The sequence below is a fragment of the Arachis hypogaea genome, chromosome 9 (assembly GCF_003086295.3).
Source record: "Arachis hypogaea cultivar Tifrunner chromosome 9, arahy.Tifrunner.gnm2.J5K5, whole genome shotgun sequence".
NCBI classification, from domain to species: Eukaryota; Viridiplantae; Streptophyta; class Magnoliopsida; order Fabales; family Fabaceae; genus Arachis; species Arachis hypogaea.
Genome location: NC_092044.1, coordinates 15087298 through 15107166, shown reverse-complemented (window position 1 = coordinate 15107166; position 19869 = coordinate 15087298). Strand labels below are relative to the sequence as shown.

The window sequence follows — 19869 nt, the reverse complement described above, 5'->3', positions numbered from 1 at the left end:
GTTGGGGTCGGGGTCGGGGTCGGGGTTGGAGGGGGAGGGGAGAATAGGGAAGGGGAGCCAGGGTTGGGGTTGGGGTGGGGGAGGGGGAAGGGGAAAGGGAGAGGATATTTTTGTCAAAAAAAAAATAAAAAGGACGATTTTAATACGAAAAAAAAACGTTAAGGATAATTCTAAATCGAAAATTAGATGAGAGACAGTTTCAATTCTAGCCCTCAACGTTAGAGACTAAAATCATACTTACTCCTAAAATCTAATGATCGAGTATTACACTCAAAATTCATTCATATAAAAAAAATTAGTCGAAAATTAGACCTATGGTATGTCAAGAAACGATAAGGGAAAATATAGCCATAAAGGTATAAGTGTGCAGCTAGCTAAGAAATTAGCTTCACAACCTAACAAACAACGCACTTATCATCAAAGCTGAAGAGAGGCGTAGACCCGGCCACTTGGGAGTATAATTCATTTTGAAAAGTTTCAATAAGTCATTCAAACCTCAAGAAAAGAAACGAAAAGAAAAGAAAGCAAATGAGAACAAAATTAAAGCAAGTACATACTAACTAAATGTATTGCTTTCAGGTAAAAAAGGATAAATGCATTTACATACTTTTTCAGTATAAAGAACGAACTTTCCCTCAAGACCCTATCCGAAGTGAATAAAATAATTTCATTTCTTTCTGCCACCCGATATTTAGCACATCTGTTACATATCCACATAAAGAGCAACAGATCGATTAAGAAGATGAAATTACAAAGAAATCGGTGTTTAGAATTTGGTAAACTCAAGAAGACGAACTACTAACCTCTTTTACGGGTATGAACTATGAAGTATGAACCACCCAAAAGAATTTCTGCCGTCAATATTCAAACGTTCAAAGTCAGCCACTGTGGGCCCCACAGTAATCAACTTAGAAAATAAATGCTTATTTCGTGGTACATTCAACGTCTAGGTTCTCCGACATGGAGTGGGAGTCCCTTCAACATGAAGCCTTAGCTTCTTAAAATTACGTTAGATAAGATTAGTGCTTTTTGGGTGATTAATTAGATAGTGTTTGTTCTAAGATATTCCAATTGAAAAGTTTTTCTAATAAATGTCTTCGAAATCTTGTTTAAGGTTATCAATTAAGATAAACTCTAAAATATTTTTACCAATAAATATAGTGAAATCATTATTTTTTTTCCAATATTTTTATAATATTTATTAAAAAAATCCTTTAACTTATATATACATACAGAGAAGGGTTTAACACGAGGGAACTAATCCTCAACTATAACAGCCTTCAACCGTTTCTGTTATGGGAGATGCAATCTTTACTTCTATCAAAACTTGTTTATTTAGTATTCTAAATTGTCGGAATTGTTTTAATATTTTCAAGAATAAATTATAGATCTGTTTGTTTTATTATAATATATTTTTTTAAATAGCTAGATTTTCAATTTCCAAAAATACCCAGTATTAATAGAAGAAGGATGTCTTTGACAACAAATATAGTAATTAATAGATATAATAGTAATTTTATATGTTGACTCTTATTCTCTTGATACAAAAATATCAAATACCTAAAATTTGAGATGGGAATAAAAATTAAAATTTTAGGAATTGAATTTTGAAATTTTCAAGAAAAATAAAAATATTATAATTTCATTAATAATTATCAAAAATGAATTAAAATTTCTTGAAACAAACTCCAATTCAAGTTTTTAAGTGTTACATAAAAATAATCTTCATAATTAATTTGAAGGAAAAAATCATTTTTTATATTTACTTTAGTTTCTGCTATTAATCTTAAAATATGGTGTCAGTTGGACAGTAAATTAAAATAATTTAAAGATAAAAATTAAATATAAGAGCAACTCTAATAGAATGAGTGTTTTTAAAATATTATTTTTGATATTTATAATATAATACGTGAGTTAATTTAGAATTAAAATTTTTATTGGAATTGACAGATAAAATAAAATTGATTTTATTTTAGAAACAAAAATAAAATGATAAATAAACTCTTAAAAAAATACCAATAAAATATTTTAAGATAGTAAATATGGACACACAACTTTTAAATTAGTCCCTATATTAAGATAAAAAGTCTTAATTTAAATTAATTTGTTCAGATTTGTTATTCTATAAGACTTTATTGGTACTTTTTGTTAGAGACTAATCTATCCGATAATATATCATTTTAAAAGAAAACCAATAAAATTTTATTATTTATATAATTATCTAAATAGAATAATTAAAAATTAATATAAAACTTACTTTGACTTGAAATTAAGTATTGAAATGATAAATCTCTCATTTAATTTTAAATAATTATTTATGATATATGATACATAAATACTAATGTAAATTTTATAATAACCAAAATAAAATTAAAATAAAAGTCAACATTAGTATTGGTCGAAGCGTTCTAATAGAAATCACACAATAATAATAATAATAAAGTATATGTCTACATAAAGTATATGATGATTTAAGTTTTCAAAAAGTATTTTATCTTAGTTATTAATAGTGTCCTTAATTAGTTAATTATTGTAGTTCAAATACTATTATTTTTAGAAAACGTGTAGAAGTAGTCCAACATGCAAAAAGAAACAAACAAGTAATAAATAATTATTCTCTTTAAAGTTGTTACCTCAGACACATATGATAGTAATATTTATTTATTTATTTATTTATTTTATCCTTTTCATCGTTTTTTACAGGTATATCTAAAATAAATTCAACAATTTTATCTAGAAGCGCTAATTTATATAAAATATTATATTTTATTAAATAAAAAATATTATAAAAACAGAATTATAATAAATTTTATAAATATAAAATATATTAACGTATGTATTTATAAATATATTTTAAAAATAATAAATATAATCCTTTATTTTTATATATTAATTATTATAATTAATTAAAGAATATAAAATAATAAAATTATTTCTTTAGATTATTTGTTATGAATATATTATTATATAATGCGCTGCTTTTATGATTGGATAAAAGTATTGGATGCACTGAAATGATTTTATTTTAAAATTGTTTTTTATTCAATTTTTTTGTCCATAATCAAATATTTTAATAGAATATTCATTTTTATCCAAGTATGTTATTCCATGCTTATTGATTTTATTTATATTACTTGACAGATGATATTATATTAAAAATATTTAAAGTATTTATTTTTCTTATTCCATGTTTATTTAAAAGATTATATATAATTATATAGAAATTAAAGGTTAATTTTTTAAGAAAATAAATTTTAATATTTAACTTCTTAAATTGTTTATATTTACTTCACTCAATTTGATTAAGTTGGATTAACAACTGAAGTTTATGTATAGTATAAATCTTATAAATTTTATTCTTAAATCTTCTTCATAATTGAGTTAGGATACACTATACTTTTGTAATTTAAATTTTATATCATTTCATAGTTTTTGTTTTCGTAGAAGTAAATTTTTATCTATATTACAAAAAGTGAAAATAATATTATTTATTTTCTATTTTTATTTTTATGAGTATAAATAAAAAATTCAAAAATATTTGTTTGAAAATAAGAAAAAATAAATAATTTCATATATTATATATAATATTTTAAATAAAATACATGTTTAACAAATATTTGGATAAAAAACTGTACTATATATAATACTATATTCTTAACAAAAGTAAATCTTTTTAGTTTTTTAAACGAATAATCTAATTATTTTTCAAGTAATATATAATAATTTAATTTTTGGGAAAAGCTCAGTATACAAGTGATTAGGGTTTGTAACTATTACAAGTTTATTAATGCCTAATCCACCAAAACGTGTTGCAACTCCTACGTCACTTACACGCGCTTTATTCATGCCGTTTCACGTTTTTTTTGTGCCTCTTTTTCTTCTTCTTCTTTCTCCGTGCTTCCTCTTCTTATTCCTCTTCCTCTTCCTCTTCCTCTTCCTCTTCTTCTTCTTCTTCTTCTTTCTCTGTCTCTTTTTTTTCTCTTCCTCCCTCTTTTTTTTATTGAAATTTCTTCTCCTCTTTTCGTTTTCTCTTTCTCCTTCATCAAAATCACTAGAAAAAACGAAGAAATATTATTCAAGGTACGTTTCTTGCCTTCTCTTTCTCCTTCTTCTTCTTCTTCTTCTTCTTACTACACGTTCTTCTTACTCTTTCTGTTCTTCTTCTTCATTTACGTGCTTTTCTCTCTGTTTTGTTTTTTCGTTATTCTCGATTTCTATTGTTTTTTGACATCAAGCTCTGAAATCGTTTTTGAAGAAGAAGAAGTAGCAGAAGATGAGGAGGAGAAAGAGAAAGAGTTCTGAATTATGCATGATTTTGGGTGTATTTTCTTAAATCCTTTGGGTGTATTTTCTGTAATCTTTTGGGTGTATTTCTATAATCGTTTGGGTGAATTCCTATAACCGTTTGGGTGTATTTTTGTAATCTCTTGGGTGTATTTTATGTAATCGTTTGGGTGTATTTTCTGTAATCTCTTGGGTGTATTTTATGTAATCGTTTGGGTGTATTTCTGTAATGCCTGTCATTTTTTCTGAAATGAAAAATACACCCATAGATATCAGTAAGATACACCCATAGATATGAGTCAGATACACCCATAGATATCAGTCAGATATCACTCAAATACACCCAAATGATTACAGAAATACACCCAAAGGATTACAGAAAATACACCCAAACGGTTACAAGAATTCACCCAAACGATTATAGAATACACCCAAAGGGTTACAGAAAATACACCCAAAGGATTTAAGAAAATACACCCAAAATTCGTTGAAGTACATCTTATGCATAATTCAGAACTCTTTCTCCTCCTCATCTTCTGCTGCTTCTTCTTCTTCAAAAACGATTTTACCATGAAAAATTAAAAAAAAAACGAGAAAACAGAGAGAAAAGACGTAAATGAAGAAGAAGAAGAAGAAAACGAGGAAGAAGAACGTGCAGAAACGAAAGAAAAGGAGAAGAAGAAGAGTAAGAGGAAGAAGAACGTGCAACAAGAAGAAGAATTTCAGAAACCATGAAAATCGAAAAAGACGAAAAAGAAGAAGAAGAAAAAGAAGAGGAAGAGGAAGAGGAAGAGGAAGAAGACGAAGACGAAGAAGAAGAAGAAGAGGAAGAGGAAGAGGAAGAGGAAGAGGAAGACGAAGAGGAACCGTTTGAGTGGGGCGCGTGTAGTTACGCTCCATTCAAAATGAGTTAGTGCGCGTGTTAATAAAGTTTGGGCTGATAACTTGTAAAACTTGTACGGTCTTTTTACTTGTATGTGTAGCAGGCCTCTTAATTTTTTTATATTTTGGCGCATCTATCCAATACTTTTATCCAATCGCAAAAGTAGCACATCCTTTGTTTACAAATATTCGGATAGAAAAATCGTATTATATAATCTTAACAAATAATTTTATTATTTGTAAAGTAATATAAAATAATTTAATTATTTTATATTTTATAATTAATTATAATATCTTAATATTACAAAAATTTTATGTATAATAATTAATTTTAATAAACAAAAAATATTTTTATGTATTTATATTATTATATTTATTTATTTAAAAACAAAAGATTACGTTTATTATTTTTAAAATATTATATATTAAAATATATTTATATATATATTTATTAATTTTTTATTTATAAAGTCTATTTATATTTTTTATAATATTCTTTAATTATTGTTTAATTAAATTTAATCATTCATAGAGTAATGCATTAAATACAAATAAAGTTATTATTGGGCTCGTTTTAGATATAACCTATGTATCATATGTATCTATTATATATTTGTATCTTAGTTATCATTATGCTTGATTGGATTTTTCATTTTTACTAAGTAGACCATTATTCATCCTAATATGTGGTGAATGCTATGGTGCTTTTGATATTGTGCTTAACTTACTAAAAAAGGCAAATAGATAATATTTAATAAATTTTAAATATTTTATTTTTTATTTTAAATATTTTATTTTTTATTTTTAAAAAAAAGTTAGACAATTTAGACACCATAGTAAAAGGCACCATAAAACTCACCCTAATATGTATATATCTTTTACACTCTAAATCTTCTAATGTTTTCTTTTCATGCTTCTTACGTTCTTAATATAAAAATCAAACGGTCTTCGACTAGATTTTCATTCTTTTTGCATTTTTTTATTTATTTAATAACGTAATCTTCTATTTTATTTTTAAAAGAGAAAAATTAAAACAAAAAATATTATAATATAAGTTATGAAAGAATCAATTATTTTCTTTCATCCCATTTTTATTATTGAGATTTATGTTTGAACCCTAATTTTAAATTCAATCTTTTTTATCACTGCAATAATTGAATATATATCATAACTACTCTTTTTATTTTGTTCGACGAGATAAAGATTTAGAAGAGGGGTTGTTTATTAATACTTTTAAAAGTTATATAATATCTATTATAATAAATTAATTACAACTAATTTTATTATAGTTAAAATATTAATTATTTAAATTTAGGCAACTTAACTTATTAATATAATTAATAATTAAATTAAAATATGAATTAATTAAAAATTAATACATCACATAAAATAAATTATATATTATTTTAGGGAGAATTTGATAAAATTTATCATCTATTATTGGGTCTTTCTTATTCCATAACCGTGTATTATCCTCTCAGCCTCTTAGGAAAGAATGTAAACATAAGTACGTGACTACGTGTTATTTAAACCGAACACCTGACACTTAATAAACTTTAGAGATGAACAAATTAACTTTAAATGATATATATATATATATATATATATATATATATATATATATATATATATATATATATATATATATGTATAGTGATAAATATAATAAAGGAATAATTGGGACAATTATTTGTTTATTATGCCTTATATTATTAATATGGCAAATCACCTAAACAAACAAAATGAGAGACAATTCAATATGAATATCCTAAAATTAAAAATATTATATGGATGTCTTAATTCATAATTACATATAAATCGAATTGTCTAAATTTAATTTAGCCAATTTAGTATTAAATCGAATCAATAAGATTTGAACTACTAAATTTATATATAAATCGAATTCGGTAGCTTCGAATTGATTGAATTCGATTTACATACAATGTATATTAGGGGTAAATCGAATCCATTAAGTTCAATTTAGTATATATATATATATATATATATATATATATATATATATATATATATATATATATATATATATATATATATATATATAAATAATTCGAATTCACTTGTTTCGAATTATATTTTACGAAATTTCCACCCCTAAACGCTAAATCCAAAGAAAAGTGAGAAAAAAATACCACAATATTCAAATTGCGAAAATGAAAGACGACTCAAATCGTATCTATCGGTTAGACGACATTGCTGGTTTCATCCATAAAAAGGTTAGTGAATGAAATATTTTTTTTAAAAAATAAATAATTGTTTGTGATATTAAGTCGCTTATTAGAATTTCATTATATATATTGTTAGCATTTTTAAACTACAAATGGTAGTTAGAATAGTGATTAGTAGTTTATTAGAATTTTAAAAGTGCAAATGCAAGTTAGAGGAACGATAAACAATAATTTGTTAGAGTAGTAATTAACTAGGGTAGAAGTTTTATTGGAATTTAACTTAATTTAATTTAAGTTTTGAATGTTAGATTAACTAGGCAGCAGAAGTTTAGTAAGGATTTAATTTAGTTTAATTTATTTAAATTTAATTTAGTTCTTAAATATTAGATTAACGAGGCATTAAAAGCTTAGTTAGAGTTTAAATTAAGTTAATTTAATTTAGTTTAGTTTCATAATTTACTTCTTAAATATTATATTAACTATGAACTATTGTAATATAATTTGGTTTAATGCAATTTAATTTAATTCTTAAATGTTAGGTTATTTATGTGCAGGATTGTAATATCATTTATATTAAAGTTTATTTTAATAGAATTGTCACTTTAGGTGATTTTTGATATAGATTATATATGATATTTATGAAAAAGGTTAGCATTATTTAATGGTTATTTAGTGAATTGTTTTGTTAATTATTATGGTTTTAAAAGAAATTTTTTATTGTCATGCAATCCACCGATGTATCACCAGTATGAGGAGGCAGCATAGTATACTCCTAGACGATAGGATCATACCGTACTTGTAGATGGCCGGTTTAGCCCATCTCACGAGGCTCAATGACTACTGGTTTAGGTTGGATGAGCCGTTGGTTAGTGTATTTGTCGAGTATGGCATTCTGACACGTATACTTTTCACATGCCATTCGGAGAGTGCACGATTACACTACAGGATGTTGCATACCAGTTAGGCCTCCCCATTAACGGACAGTACATCAGTAGATGTCTGATGGACTTCGAGTGATATATTGAGAGTGGCTGACTTGCATAGGATTTGTTCGAGGAGTTATTGGGTGTGTTGCCTCCGACGAACTGTATCGACAAGTTCACTGTGAAAGTGCACTTGGATGCAGGAGACATTCAGTGACCTTTCTCAGGGCGCAAATGAGGAGACAGTCAGGAGGTACGTGAGAACGTACAACATGATGTTGTTATCGACACAGCTCTTCGGTGACACGTCCGGTACACGCATGCATATGCGGTGGCTAACGTACGTAGTGAGATTAGAGGACATGGGTAGATACAGCTGAGGATCTGCCATTCTCTCATGATTATACCGGTGCTTGTGTCGTGTGACCAACAGGAACGTAGTTAAATTGGCCGGTCCATTGCAACTCTTCCAGTAATGGATCTTCTGGCCGTTCCCAAGTTTCAAACCTAATAGGTTTGACGCCTTTCGTTGGTCGTTGGAGATGAGGTACTTAATGTTTATGGTTGTTATGTTTAGTAATATATATTAAGTATTATTGCCATTGTTTATAACATGTTTTGAGTGTAAGATTGTTCAATTATCAGCCAACATTGAGCGAGAAGGAGCCTAGAGTCGCGTAGTGGAGGCTCAGGATAGATTTACTCTAAGCAAGGGATAGATTTTCGAACTTCTTACACTTTCTGTAGTATTTGGCATGGTCCGATTTTAGTACTTTGTACTCAACCCCACGGCAAATGCTATAGGTTTTCACACATAAGATGACATCCTCTTTATTATGAAACTGTTGACTGACTTGGAACTTAGCTAGACTTGCAGTGTCCTGTGAATCTCTGGCTCTAAAATCAGATTCTACATCTAAAAACTCCTTCTATCTCATGGCATCTAAGTCTAGAGTTGAAAAGTGTGCCAGGTACTGTTGAGTTTTCGAGCTCGATGCTCCACCAGCCCTAAAGAAATTGTTGAGTTAAGAAATTAACTAACATGATTAATGATGACAAACATTATTTTATTGGGCTAACTACCCAATTAGATTTAATCATTTTTTATTAAGTGATGCAGGCTATTAAGCAATAAACACAACAGTAGCCCAATATGGAACAAACTGAATCTGTGATTATGGACAACCTTTTCAAACAAAGCCCAAATAAAAAATAACAAAGAAATCAAATGGGCTGAGTGGTAAGTAAATAAAATCCAAGCCCAAAGCGTTTCACCCAAGCTGATCCTCCAAAGGCAACATTTACCTTTTTCATTCGGTCAAACACAGAGAAAAGAGAGAGAACTTCGTTCTTCTTGCTTGATTCATCAAAGAAGAAAGAAAGAGAAACTTTAATCAGAAAGACAAAAGTCTAATCACCCAAAACTAACCATCTTAGGCTAAGTTAGAAGTTAAAGGTGATTTATTTTCTCTTGCATGCATTTTTACTTTCCTCTCTTCTTCTCCAACTCTCTGTCAATCCAATTTGGGATACATTAAAAAAGTGATTTTTGATAATCACTGCCGTGAATCAATGGCCAAAATCGTTTCTTGGAGACAAAGTTGTAGCTCAAGGGTTCAGATTTGGGTTTACCATTGAAAATAATTGCTCTTTGCTATTCTGAGGCATTCGTTCAAGAAAAAGGGATCTGTTTCAAATTTCCAATTTGGGGATTAATGGAAGAATGTGAAAGGGTAAGTTGGTGAAGCACACACCTCGAGGAGTTGACCTGAAAGAGAGCATCTCAACAACATGCAAGGAGATACAAAAGAAGATTTTTCTCATCCTTCTGAGGTAAGGAGAGAGAACTAGAGTTTTAAGCTTTGTTCTGAAGAGTTTCTCTTTGAAGAGTTCATGAACTTTGGATAGTGCTTTCTAAGTAAAAGATGCATTCCGCCAAGATGAAAAACTCAATCAGAGTCCAGTGGATCCAGTTCAACCTATAGCAACAGAGACTGCTGAAGTATCAATCTCCTTCATGTTTTACAGATTGTAATTTTCATTTTTAATGTATATTTTTTTGTAATTTCTTGAGTGGTAAAAGGCTAAAAGAGAGAGTTTATAAAAAAAAGCCAACGAGTGATAAAAAGTTGAGTGATACACTTGAGTGAAAAGTCTAGAGTACTTCAGATTTCTTTAGGTTGTTTCTTGTGTGTTGTATCTTGTACCAGTGAGGTTCCCTTTCTTAGTTGGGTAAGCACTAAGAGTAAAGAGTTAGGTATTAGCATAGCCAAGTCAAGTTAGGAGAGAACTTGAGAGGTAAAGGATTGTGTCAATCCTGTGGAATTGGTGTATGTAATACCTTAACTATAGTGGAAATTCCACCACATGGATGTAGGTTGCATTGCACAAGGCAACTGAACCAGGATACATGATGGTGTCAGCTTCTCTCTTCCTTTGTCTGTTCTATTTTTCTGATATTTAAGAAACAAAATGAATTTGTCTCATAAACTTTCGGCTGCTGAGTTCAAACAAATTCAGATTGAAAGTTTGTAATTAAAAGATTATTTCATTAAAGTAAAAGAAGGCCATAGATTCAACCCTCCTTCTCTAAGCCTTCTACAACCTTCAGAAATACTCCTCCATATATCATCTTTGCTATCATCATCAGTCATGACGGGCTCCACATCATCGCCATCCCTTAGTACATCTTTCAAGGCATCTAGTTCTCTAACCTCCCCTAAATCGGAATCATAACAGGAGTATTCATGTTAGCACATATTTCTACAATCTCATCGAGGTGTAGATCAGCTGCGAAAGACGGAGATGCCATCAAATCTCCCGCAGATGCCATTATAGACATAGATGAAGACATAACAACAGGGGTTGAACTGGAGGTTGTTGCCATTGGTACTGATTCATGGTTTCGGTTCGATCCTCCTTAACTAGAGACCACATCCACAAGCTTGGCCAATAGTTCAGGGATTCTAACTTCGGAAAACTGGCAACGATAGTGAAATAAAACTTGCAAATCCTCATTACTGTCTATCACAAACTAGCTAGTCATACTTCACCCCATCACGAACAACAGAAATTGAAATTCTATAATATAACTTCTCTATCCGTTTCATTCCATGTTGTCCCAATTTCTATAGTACGGTATTCTAAAAAATCAACAAGGTTCAGAGAAGGTCTGATAAAGGCACTCACGGATCCTTATCAATAAATTTTATTCTCACTCGCATTTTTTTCTTAATCGCGCCTTTGTAGTGCACAAGCACTAAAAAACTATCATCCATAGCCATTGTGGTACCACTCTAACGAGGATTCAACATTTTGCTCGTATTTATATAGGTTGGATACGTACACTAAATCGAATTATATTAATTCGATTTATGCAGGATGATTGTAAATAATAAATCGAATTTAGTAGAGTCAATTTACTTGATGAAGTTGTTATTGAGTAAATCGAATTCAACCAATTCGATTTACCATAATCTACTCATTCTCCTATATAATAAATTGAAGCTAATAAGATCGATTTACTACTAAAAACTCTAAATCAAATGCATTAAATTCAATTTACATGCAAACTTTTAAATAGATTTCATTAAACGATTTACACAGAAATAAGACTTTTACGTAATATTTTTTTTTAGGAGATTTATGTAAAATTGAATATATTTTTATGTGATATGCTCTTACTAATATTAAAATAATTTTTTTTTCTACCACTAAAAAGATAAGAATAGAATTTTAGTTTGTTTTTCAATAAAATTTTCTATTTTTTTTACTGCTTTTAATATAACATAAATATAAAATTAATAAACATATTAATGTCTATTACATACAGCATTAATCTACTAGTTAAATAAATGTCAATAACACAGAATGCTGGCATCTTTTGTTTGTGCTTCTAGAATAAAAGTCTTTTTCTTTTTCTTAAAAAAAATGAGTACTTATTTTATTTTCTGACTTGTTTGTATATGTTTTTATTCTTTTCTTTTTTTTAAAAAAAATGGGGAAGCAGAAATATGTTTTTTTTTTGGTATTTTTGAAGAAATAGATAAGTGCATACTTCTGCTTCTTGAAGATAGAAAAATTTTATAAAAAGATTAATATTAAAAATTTATGTCGATATATTTTTTTTTTTAAAAAAATATGTCCGTTTGTAAATATAAAATCATAACTACTATTATCAAAATTTGTTAATTAAAATATTATTAAAAAGATTAAATATATAGCTAATATTTTCTATTAAAACTTATGTAATTATTTTATTTTATGCCAATAAATGAATATTTATAATAAAATAATTATTATTAAAGATATAACTATTCATTTTGCTTTCTCCTATCAAGTTAAACTTTTAGATATAGTAGTTTCATGACAATTATACCCCTTATTCTTTTAAAATACCATATTATATATGTAAAATAATTTTTTTATAATTGTATTTTTATACAATTTTTTTTATATATTTGTCACGTGTAATATAAAATACTTCTATAAATATATTAAGTACAAAATATTTTTTCTGTTTTTTACTTCAACTTTTACTTTTACTCCAAGGAAAAAAATTCTTGCAGCCACAACGACTTTTGTTTAATTTGCATGTGTGAGTGTGAAAATGGAGCAGGTTAGAAGCCTGCAGAAGAGAAGAAAGAAGAGAGTGGCACAGCGTCATCACAATGAAATAAGGTTGAAGAAAGGCATGCTAAGCAATTTGGCATTTTTCGAACCACTTGTTTCCACGATATCTCCAATCATTTTGACGAAGAAATTAAACATAAAGGCCATCTCACTCTTTTTCATTATTAAAATTAACATGTCTTATTTAGATCGATCACACGGAGTTAGAGTCAATTATATTTACCGCATGAATGAAAAATAAATAAATAACTAAAATGAGAAAGATCAAAGACAAACTAAAATCCCCTTTGGCCCGCTTATATATATTATTTATAATTTTATATAGAAAAAAAACTTTTATATAATTTAATTTCTATTAAACAATATAATAGCGTGAACAATTTTTAGGTCTGATTTAGTATATTTTTATTTTTCATTCAAAAGTAATTTATTAAAATTAAATTTTAAAGATAATTTTCTAAAGTTATAATAATTATATTTGATAAATAAAAATAAAAGTGACTATTGTATTTGAAAATTGCTTTTCATAGTTTAAATGATTTTAATAAATATAAATAAATAAAAAGTAGAAATATATATACACATATATATATATTATTTAATATAAGGTTATATTAGAATTTTAATTTTAAAAATACTCTTAATTTTTTTAAAATTAAAAACGTAAATATACATTTATATTCTTATTTATTAAATAAGGTGCTTATAATAATCTCTTCAAACATTTTACAAGACCGAATTTAGTTGTGTTTACGTAACGAGTTAGAGTAATATCTTAATAATAGGGGGGGTTAAATACCGATAATTTAAAAATAAAATAAAATAAAATAAAAACACACAAAATCGGCAAATCCTGTTTATATTAGTTCTAGTTAAAGTTAAAAAATTCAACGGTAACCAACCACAGAAGTGGACATGTAGATTGAATTTATTTATTTATTGATTTACATTTTAAAAAAATGAGGGCAGCAGCTGAAGCAGGACTTGGCTGCTACCAAGTTTACTTTTATCATCCGTTAGGCCTACAACGAAGAAAAACACAATACGGCCAGTGACATAAGATTTTGGATTTGGTTTATATGACATAAGATCTTTCATGAAAAAACAAAAATACATAAGATTTTTTAGTTTAATTTTTTATTATTATTTTAAAAATTTAAAATATTTTATACAATTATTTAATTATATTTATTTTTTTAATGATCATTCATTCATACCATCAATCAAAAAAATAATTATTTTTACTAATAAAACATAATTATTTTTTACTAATAAAGCGTTATTTAATTAAACACGCATATAAAATTATTTTATAGTTACATTATATAAAAATTAAATTCTTGTTTCAAAGTCTCTTAAAAAAAATGTTCCAAAATACTGTAGCTTTGGTCTCTCCAACCTATAAAAGCTAAGCTTTGTCATCACATTTTTGCAGATAGTGATAAAGCTACATCAAACTCGCTTGGAATAATAGAAAAAAGAAAGAGAAGAAAGAAAATGCCTTCCCAGAAAAGGGTTATGTGGAAATCCTTCATAGTTGGTTGTTTCAAAGACAATCCCTTTTCCAATTCTTCCTTGGACGAAACACACACATCATCAGTTTCAAAAAAGACACTTTCTAGGAGAATCTCGCTCTCTGATCTGAGCAATTCTTCTTCACAGTCTATAATGAGTGATTTGTCAAATTCCCTCACAGGAATTGGATCAAACATTCATATTTTCACTTACCAGGAGCTGAAAGAGATCACACATGGGTTCAGTAAGAACAATTTCCTCGGCGAAGGTGGATTCGGAAAGGTTTATAAAGGGTTCATTGATGAGAAATTTAAGCCCAGACTTGTGCCTCAGGTTGTTGCTGTTAAGGCCCTCAATTTGGATGGCAAACAAGGACACAGAGAGTGGTTGGTATGAATCAATTCTCTTCCTAACATTTTCACAGTATCAATTATTAAAAATGGTTATTTCTACGAAACCATCTTTACTTGAATATAATATTGTAAATCGTTAAATAGTTCAATCGAATATATTCAATTAAAAATATTAAACTATCTAATGTTTTTCAATACTATCTTCGCATGAATAGGTTAACATTGAAGTGGCCATCTTAATTTTTATTATTTTTGTATTAGAAGTTTCTCAAATATAATGATGATATTATTATTAATGTGTTATCTTATCTAGTCTTTTTCGTTTCTTCTTCTTTTTTTTTTTACTGTGCATAGGCTGAAGTAATCTTCTTGGGGCAGTTGAAGCATCGCAATCTGGTGAACTTAATTGGATACTGCTGTGAAGATGAACACAGGCTTCTTGTCTATGAATACATGGAAAGGGGCAATCTGGAAGAGAAGCTTTTCAAAGGCATGTACATGCATGCCTTTCTCTGCATAATTAGCAAAAGAAAATTGTATGCCATAATTTTGAATTTTGGTTTTGATAAAAATATCTTTTGAATAAAAGAAGGTCAAATTTAAGTTTGTTTGTCAAATTCTTGTGATTTTTGAGAGGCTCAATTTCATTATTTTTGGAAGATCTCGAAAGGCTTTTTTTTTTTTAGTTTATTAATTATTTTATTGGAACTATAATTTTTCGAGGGTGAAAAATGATGTTTAAAATAAAAAACAAAAGCCAGTTTTGAAAAAAAAAAAGAATTTCTTTGTTCATAATTTTTATTCAATTCCTTTGAAAAAAAAAATGCAGGTTATTTAGCAACATTGCCGTGGCTAACAAGAATCAAAATAGCAATTGGGGCTGCAAAGGGACTTTGTTTCCTTCATGAAGAAGAAAAGCCAGTCATATACAGAGATGTTAAAGCCTCAAACATTCTGTTAGACGCTGTAAGTTCCATCATTCCATCAAGCAATAACTTATTAATTAATTAATTTTCAAGTATGCATTTAGTTAATTATTACAATGAACACACAATAATTAAGTTCTTGTTTTTCAGGATTACAATGCGAAGCTGTCGGATTTCGGTTTAGCAATAGATGGACCAGGGGAAGATCAAACACATGTTACAACTCGTGTTATGGGTACCCGCGGTTATGCTGCTCCTGAGTATATCATGACAGGTATTTACGTGTTTGACACATTTTAGACATCACATTTGTTTGATATTAAATATATAATTTGTACTTTAATATTAATAAAATATTAAAAGAAGTTATTTAGATAAAGATGTCCAAAACGTCTTTTTTTAATGATGTTTTTTAGTAATTAAAATTTAACATATATAATCGATTAAATCATGTTATTTTTATCAAAATTAGACTAGACAAATTGATTTAAGGAAAAAAATGGTGAATCAAATCTTGAATTGATCTAAATTAATATTATTTTTTAATAAAAAATTACTACAATACCCTTATTATAAAAAATAATTAAATAATTTTAAAAATTCTAAATCCTAATCTTACAATAGAAAAATAAAGGACTAAAATTTATGATTTTCAAAATTAATATATATAATAGAAGTATTTTACTCATTTTTCATAATAGAGTATTGTAATCATTTTTTATAACAAATAATATTAATTTAGATCAATTCAATATTTGATTTACTATTTTTCTGTTAAATCAATTTGTCTAACCTAATTTTAATAAAAATAATACGATTTAATCAATTATATGTATTAAATTTTAATTATTAAAAAATATTTTTATAAAAAGACGTTTTTAACGTCTTTATCTTAATAGCTTTCAATATTAAAATATTATTATAACTTATTAAAAAATATTTTATATTTTATATATATAACTTATTTTTGTGTCTTTAACAAACATTAAAATTAATGTGTCGGTGTCTCTGTTTCATAGAATAATACGCAATTAATAGTGTATGAAAATTGAATTCATTTTTTGAATTCGTAAGTACTTAATTCTCTGTACATTACATAATCAAGTATTCCTGTTTTTATCGTTAGATTTGATAAATGTGTAACTTTAATTACTCTTAATTAGGTCATTTGACAACCATGAGCGACGTGTATAGCTATGGAGTTGTTCTGTTAGAGCTACTAACGGGAAGAAAATCAGTGGACAAGAAACGGCCAAGCAGAGAGCAAGATTTAGTAGAGTGGGCAAGGCCAATGCTAAAGGATTCTCTTAAACTTGAGAGAATAATGGACCCAAGACTTGAGGGTCAGTACTCAACACAAGGTGCAAGAAAGTTAGCATCTTTGGCTTACCAATGCCTAAGCCACCACGCAAAGAATAGGCCTTCAATGCGAACCGTGGTTAAGACCTTGGAGCCTCTCTTGGAACTTAACGATATCCCAATTGGTCATTTTGTTTATGTGGCCCCCACTGAAGTGGTTGTTGTAACCGATTGTTCTTGTTATGACAACAGCAATATTAACGAAGAAGGTAAAGTTGAAGAGGAAATAAAGGGAGAGAAAAAGGAGAAGGAGAAGGGTCGCAATAATTTAAAGAAGGAGCGAAAAAGTCGTAGCCGTAGGTGTAGGGTTAAGCCAATCAGGTCTCGTGCTGTTTACTCTGACACTGCTCTGTATAAGACTCTTGCTACCAGTCCCTACTTTCCCAAACAAGGACCAGAGACACATAATTGTGATGGAAATCGCCCCATATTGCCAATTTAGTCACCTCCTCACGTCAAATTATTTTAACGTGAAAATTCAAGTGCAATCAACTTTACGTGAAGTTGATAATTGAGATATGTTAGATGAAAATTTAGTCAAAATTATTTAACGATTCTCAACTATCAATTTTATGTGAAGTTGATTGCATCTGAATTTTTATAAATAACTATTATTTTTATATAAAGATAACTTTCCGTGAATAGTTCGTTTATAGTCTATAAACATTAATTAATTATGCATGTTGCATGTAATCTTAGCTAAAAGGTAGTGGAGTGAAAAACAAAAAAGAAAGAATGAAAAACAGAGTATAGGGGAACACAAAGGAAGTTATAGTGTACATTATGTAGCTTCATAGATTTAGCTTTTCTTTTTTATCTTGGGGCTTGATTTTGATTGTTTGATCTTCCGAAATTCCAACATGATTTTTTTGGACTTAATGTTACTTGTACTGTTGTACACCAAATTTGGTGTGATAGTAAGTGGTGTGGGACAGCGAAGTTTGTTCATAACCATGTATCTTTTGCTGTTTTTTTTTTTTTTGATATTATAAACGAGTGAATGATGATAATTAAATATATCATCTTAAACGAAGATATTTCCACATTTACATAATATGTGTTGTATAATGTTAAGGAATATGGACATATGGTATAAGTTGTGAAGCATTTCTTTAAGTTTTTTTCAAAATATTTAATGAGAAATGTTCGGTTATCAGAATTTATTATTTTTTTGTCATCATTTAGTCATTAAATTAATTTTTTTAATTTAATAATTTAATAATATATTTTATTTCATATTTTTAAATATTAACAATTAACTGATGATAAAAAAAAATAAATTTTGATGATTTTTTAATATACTTTATATTTAGTTAATTTTATTGTGACAAATGTGCGCTACTGCGCTTTCCCATTATTAAGACTTATGTGGGGATTGAAGCTAATTAAGCAAATAGATTTTTCTCTTCTTTTCTTTTCTTTTTTTTTTTAATGTATTGTATTTTTTTATTTTTCTTTTTTGGATATTTCCACTTTGTTGTTGCATTGACAAATGTTGCCTTTCTCATGGAGTCTTGCGTAGGAAGCAATGAACTATTTTAGTATTTTTCCTATGTTCTTACCTTACAAAGTCACAAACGCTCAAGAATATTATTTTTAATTTGTTAATGAGGTTGATATTGGCCAAATTATTCATTGACTTCTTCAGCCTATTGACGAATTGGATTTTTTTTAATTTGAGGCAGAAATGGATTCTATATAATTCGCTAATGGTTTTGTATTTTCTACCAATGTTAACCACACTTATTTTCCGTGTGACATATACAATAAAGGAAATATATAAAGAAATTAAAAATTATGAAAAAAGAAAAAAAATTGAGTGAATATTCAATCCAACTTTGGTAATTTTTTTTAAGGATTACGAGATCTTTGAACAAAAAATATCTTTTTCGATTATTGATATTTAATTTTATGAGACTGATTAATTTATCTGTCAACGATCTCTCTTCAAAATATAGTTATGTGATACGTTAATTATTAATATATTTTTCATTTAATTTTTATAAATAAAAATAAATTAAAAATCATTAATATTTCTTAGTTTTACACAATAAATTTAACTAATTTAGCTAATATATTTGAAAAGAATAATATAAAAATAAAAATTAAACAGCTTTGACAATTGTTTTTAAAAGACAATGAGACTTTCTAACAAAAAAGAATTTGTTAATATTAGTTGGTTGTTAATGGATAAATTACAGTTTAACATGCTATGTAGGTTTATTCTGTTAATATTGACAGAAAATACTGATAAAAAGACTAATCAATTTTATAAAAATAATGATCAGAAAGCAAAAAAAATATTTATTTTTTTGTTAAAAATTTCATTGTCTTTCGAAATAATTATTAGAACCGTTTAGAGTATTTTTCTCACAAAAATTTGTCCAAAAAGTGGTTGGTGATGATGAAAACATAACCATGAATGACCAATTTCAGGCGTCGTTGATGTTTGTTTGCAAATTGATATAATCTAATAAATTTTTCTTTTGTTAGATTGTATATAGAAAATGAATCAGAGACGCGATTGTGATTTTTTTGTCCCTTTCTTTTTGTAGAAGGATTTATTTTTTAAGTTTAGGACTTTAGGTGCTTGAAACTTCTTATTGTTCCTCATTCAAACATCAACACCTAATCAAAAAGAAAACAAAAAACAAAAATAGAATGAAATATAATTTTTTTAATGATTGTGTCGCTAATAAAATTATCTAGAAAAGTAAAAGAAATTTGGTGTAAGAAAAATATCTTGACTATAGATCTATTGAAAAAATGAATAATTTTGTTAATAACATTTTTGTTGGATAATATTTTT

The 19869-nt window shown here is 27.4% G+C and overlaps 1 protein-coding gene across 1 annotated transcript; it reads left to right on the top strand.

The window, feature by feature from the left end:
* The first annotated feature begins 14249 nt into the window (after nucleotides 1-14249).
* Nucleotides 14250-18093, top strand: LOC112710499 (putative receptor-like protein kinase At1g72540). Its single transcript, XM_025762738.3, has 5 exons — nucleotides 14250-14812; nucleotides 15130-15265; nucleotides 15605-15741; nucleotides 15852-15975; nucleotides 16865-18093. Exons 1-5 carry the CDS (start codon nucleotides 14405-14407, stop codon nucleotides 17500-17502), a joined length of 1443 nt encoding a protein of 480 aa, XP_025618523.1. The 5' UTR covers nucleotides 14250-14404; the 3' UTR covers nucleotides 17503-18093.
* Nucleotides 18094-19869: the final 1776 nt, after the last annotated feature.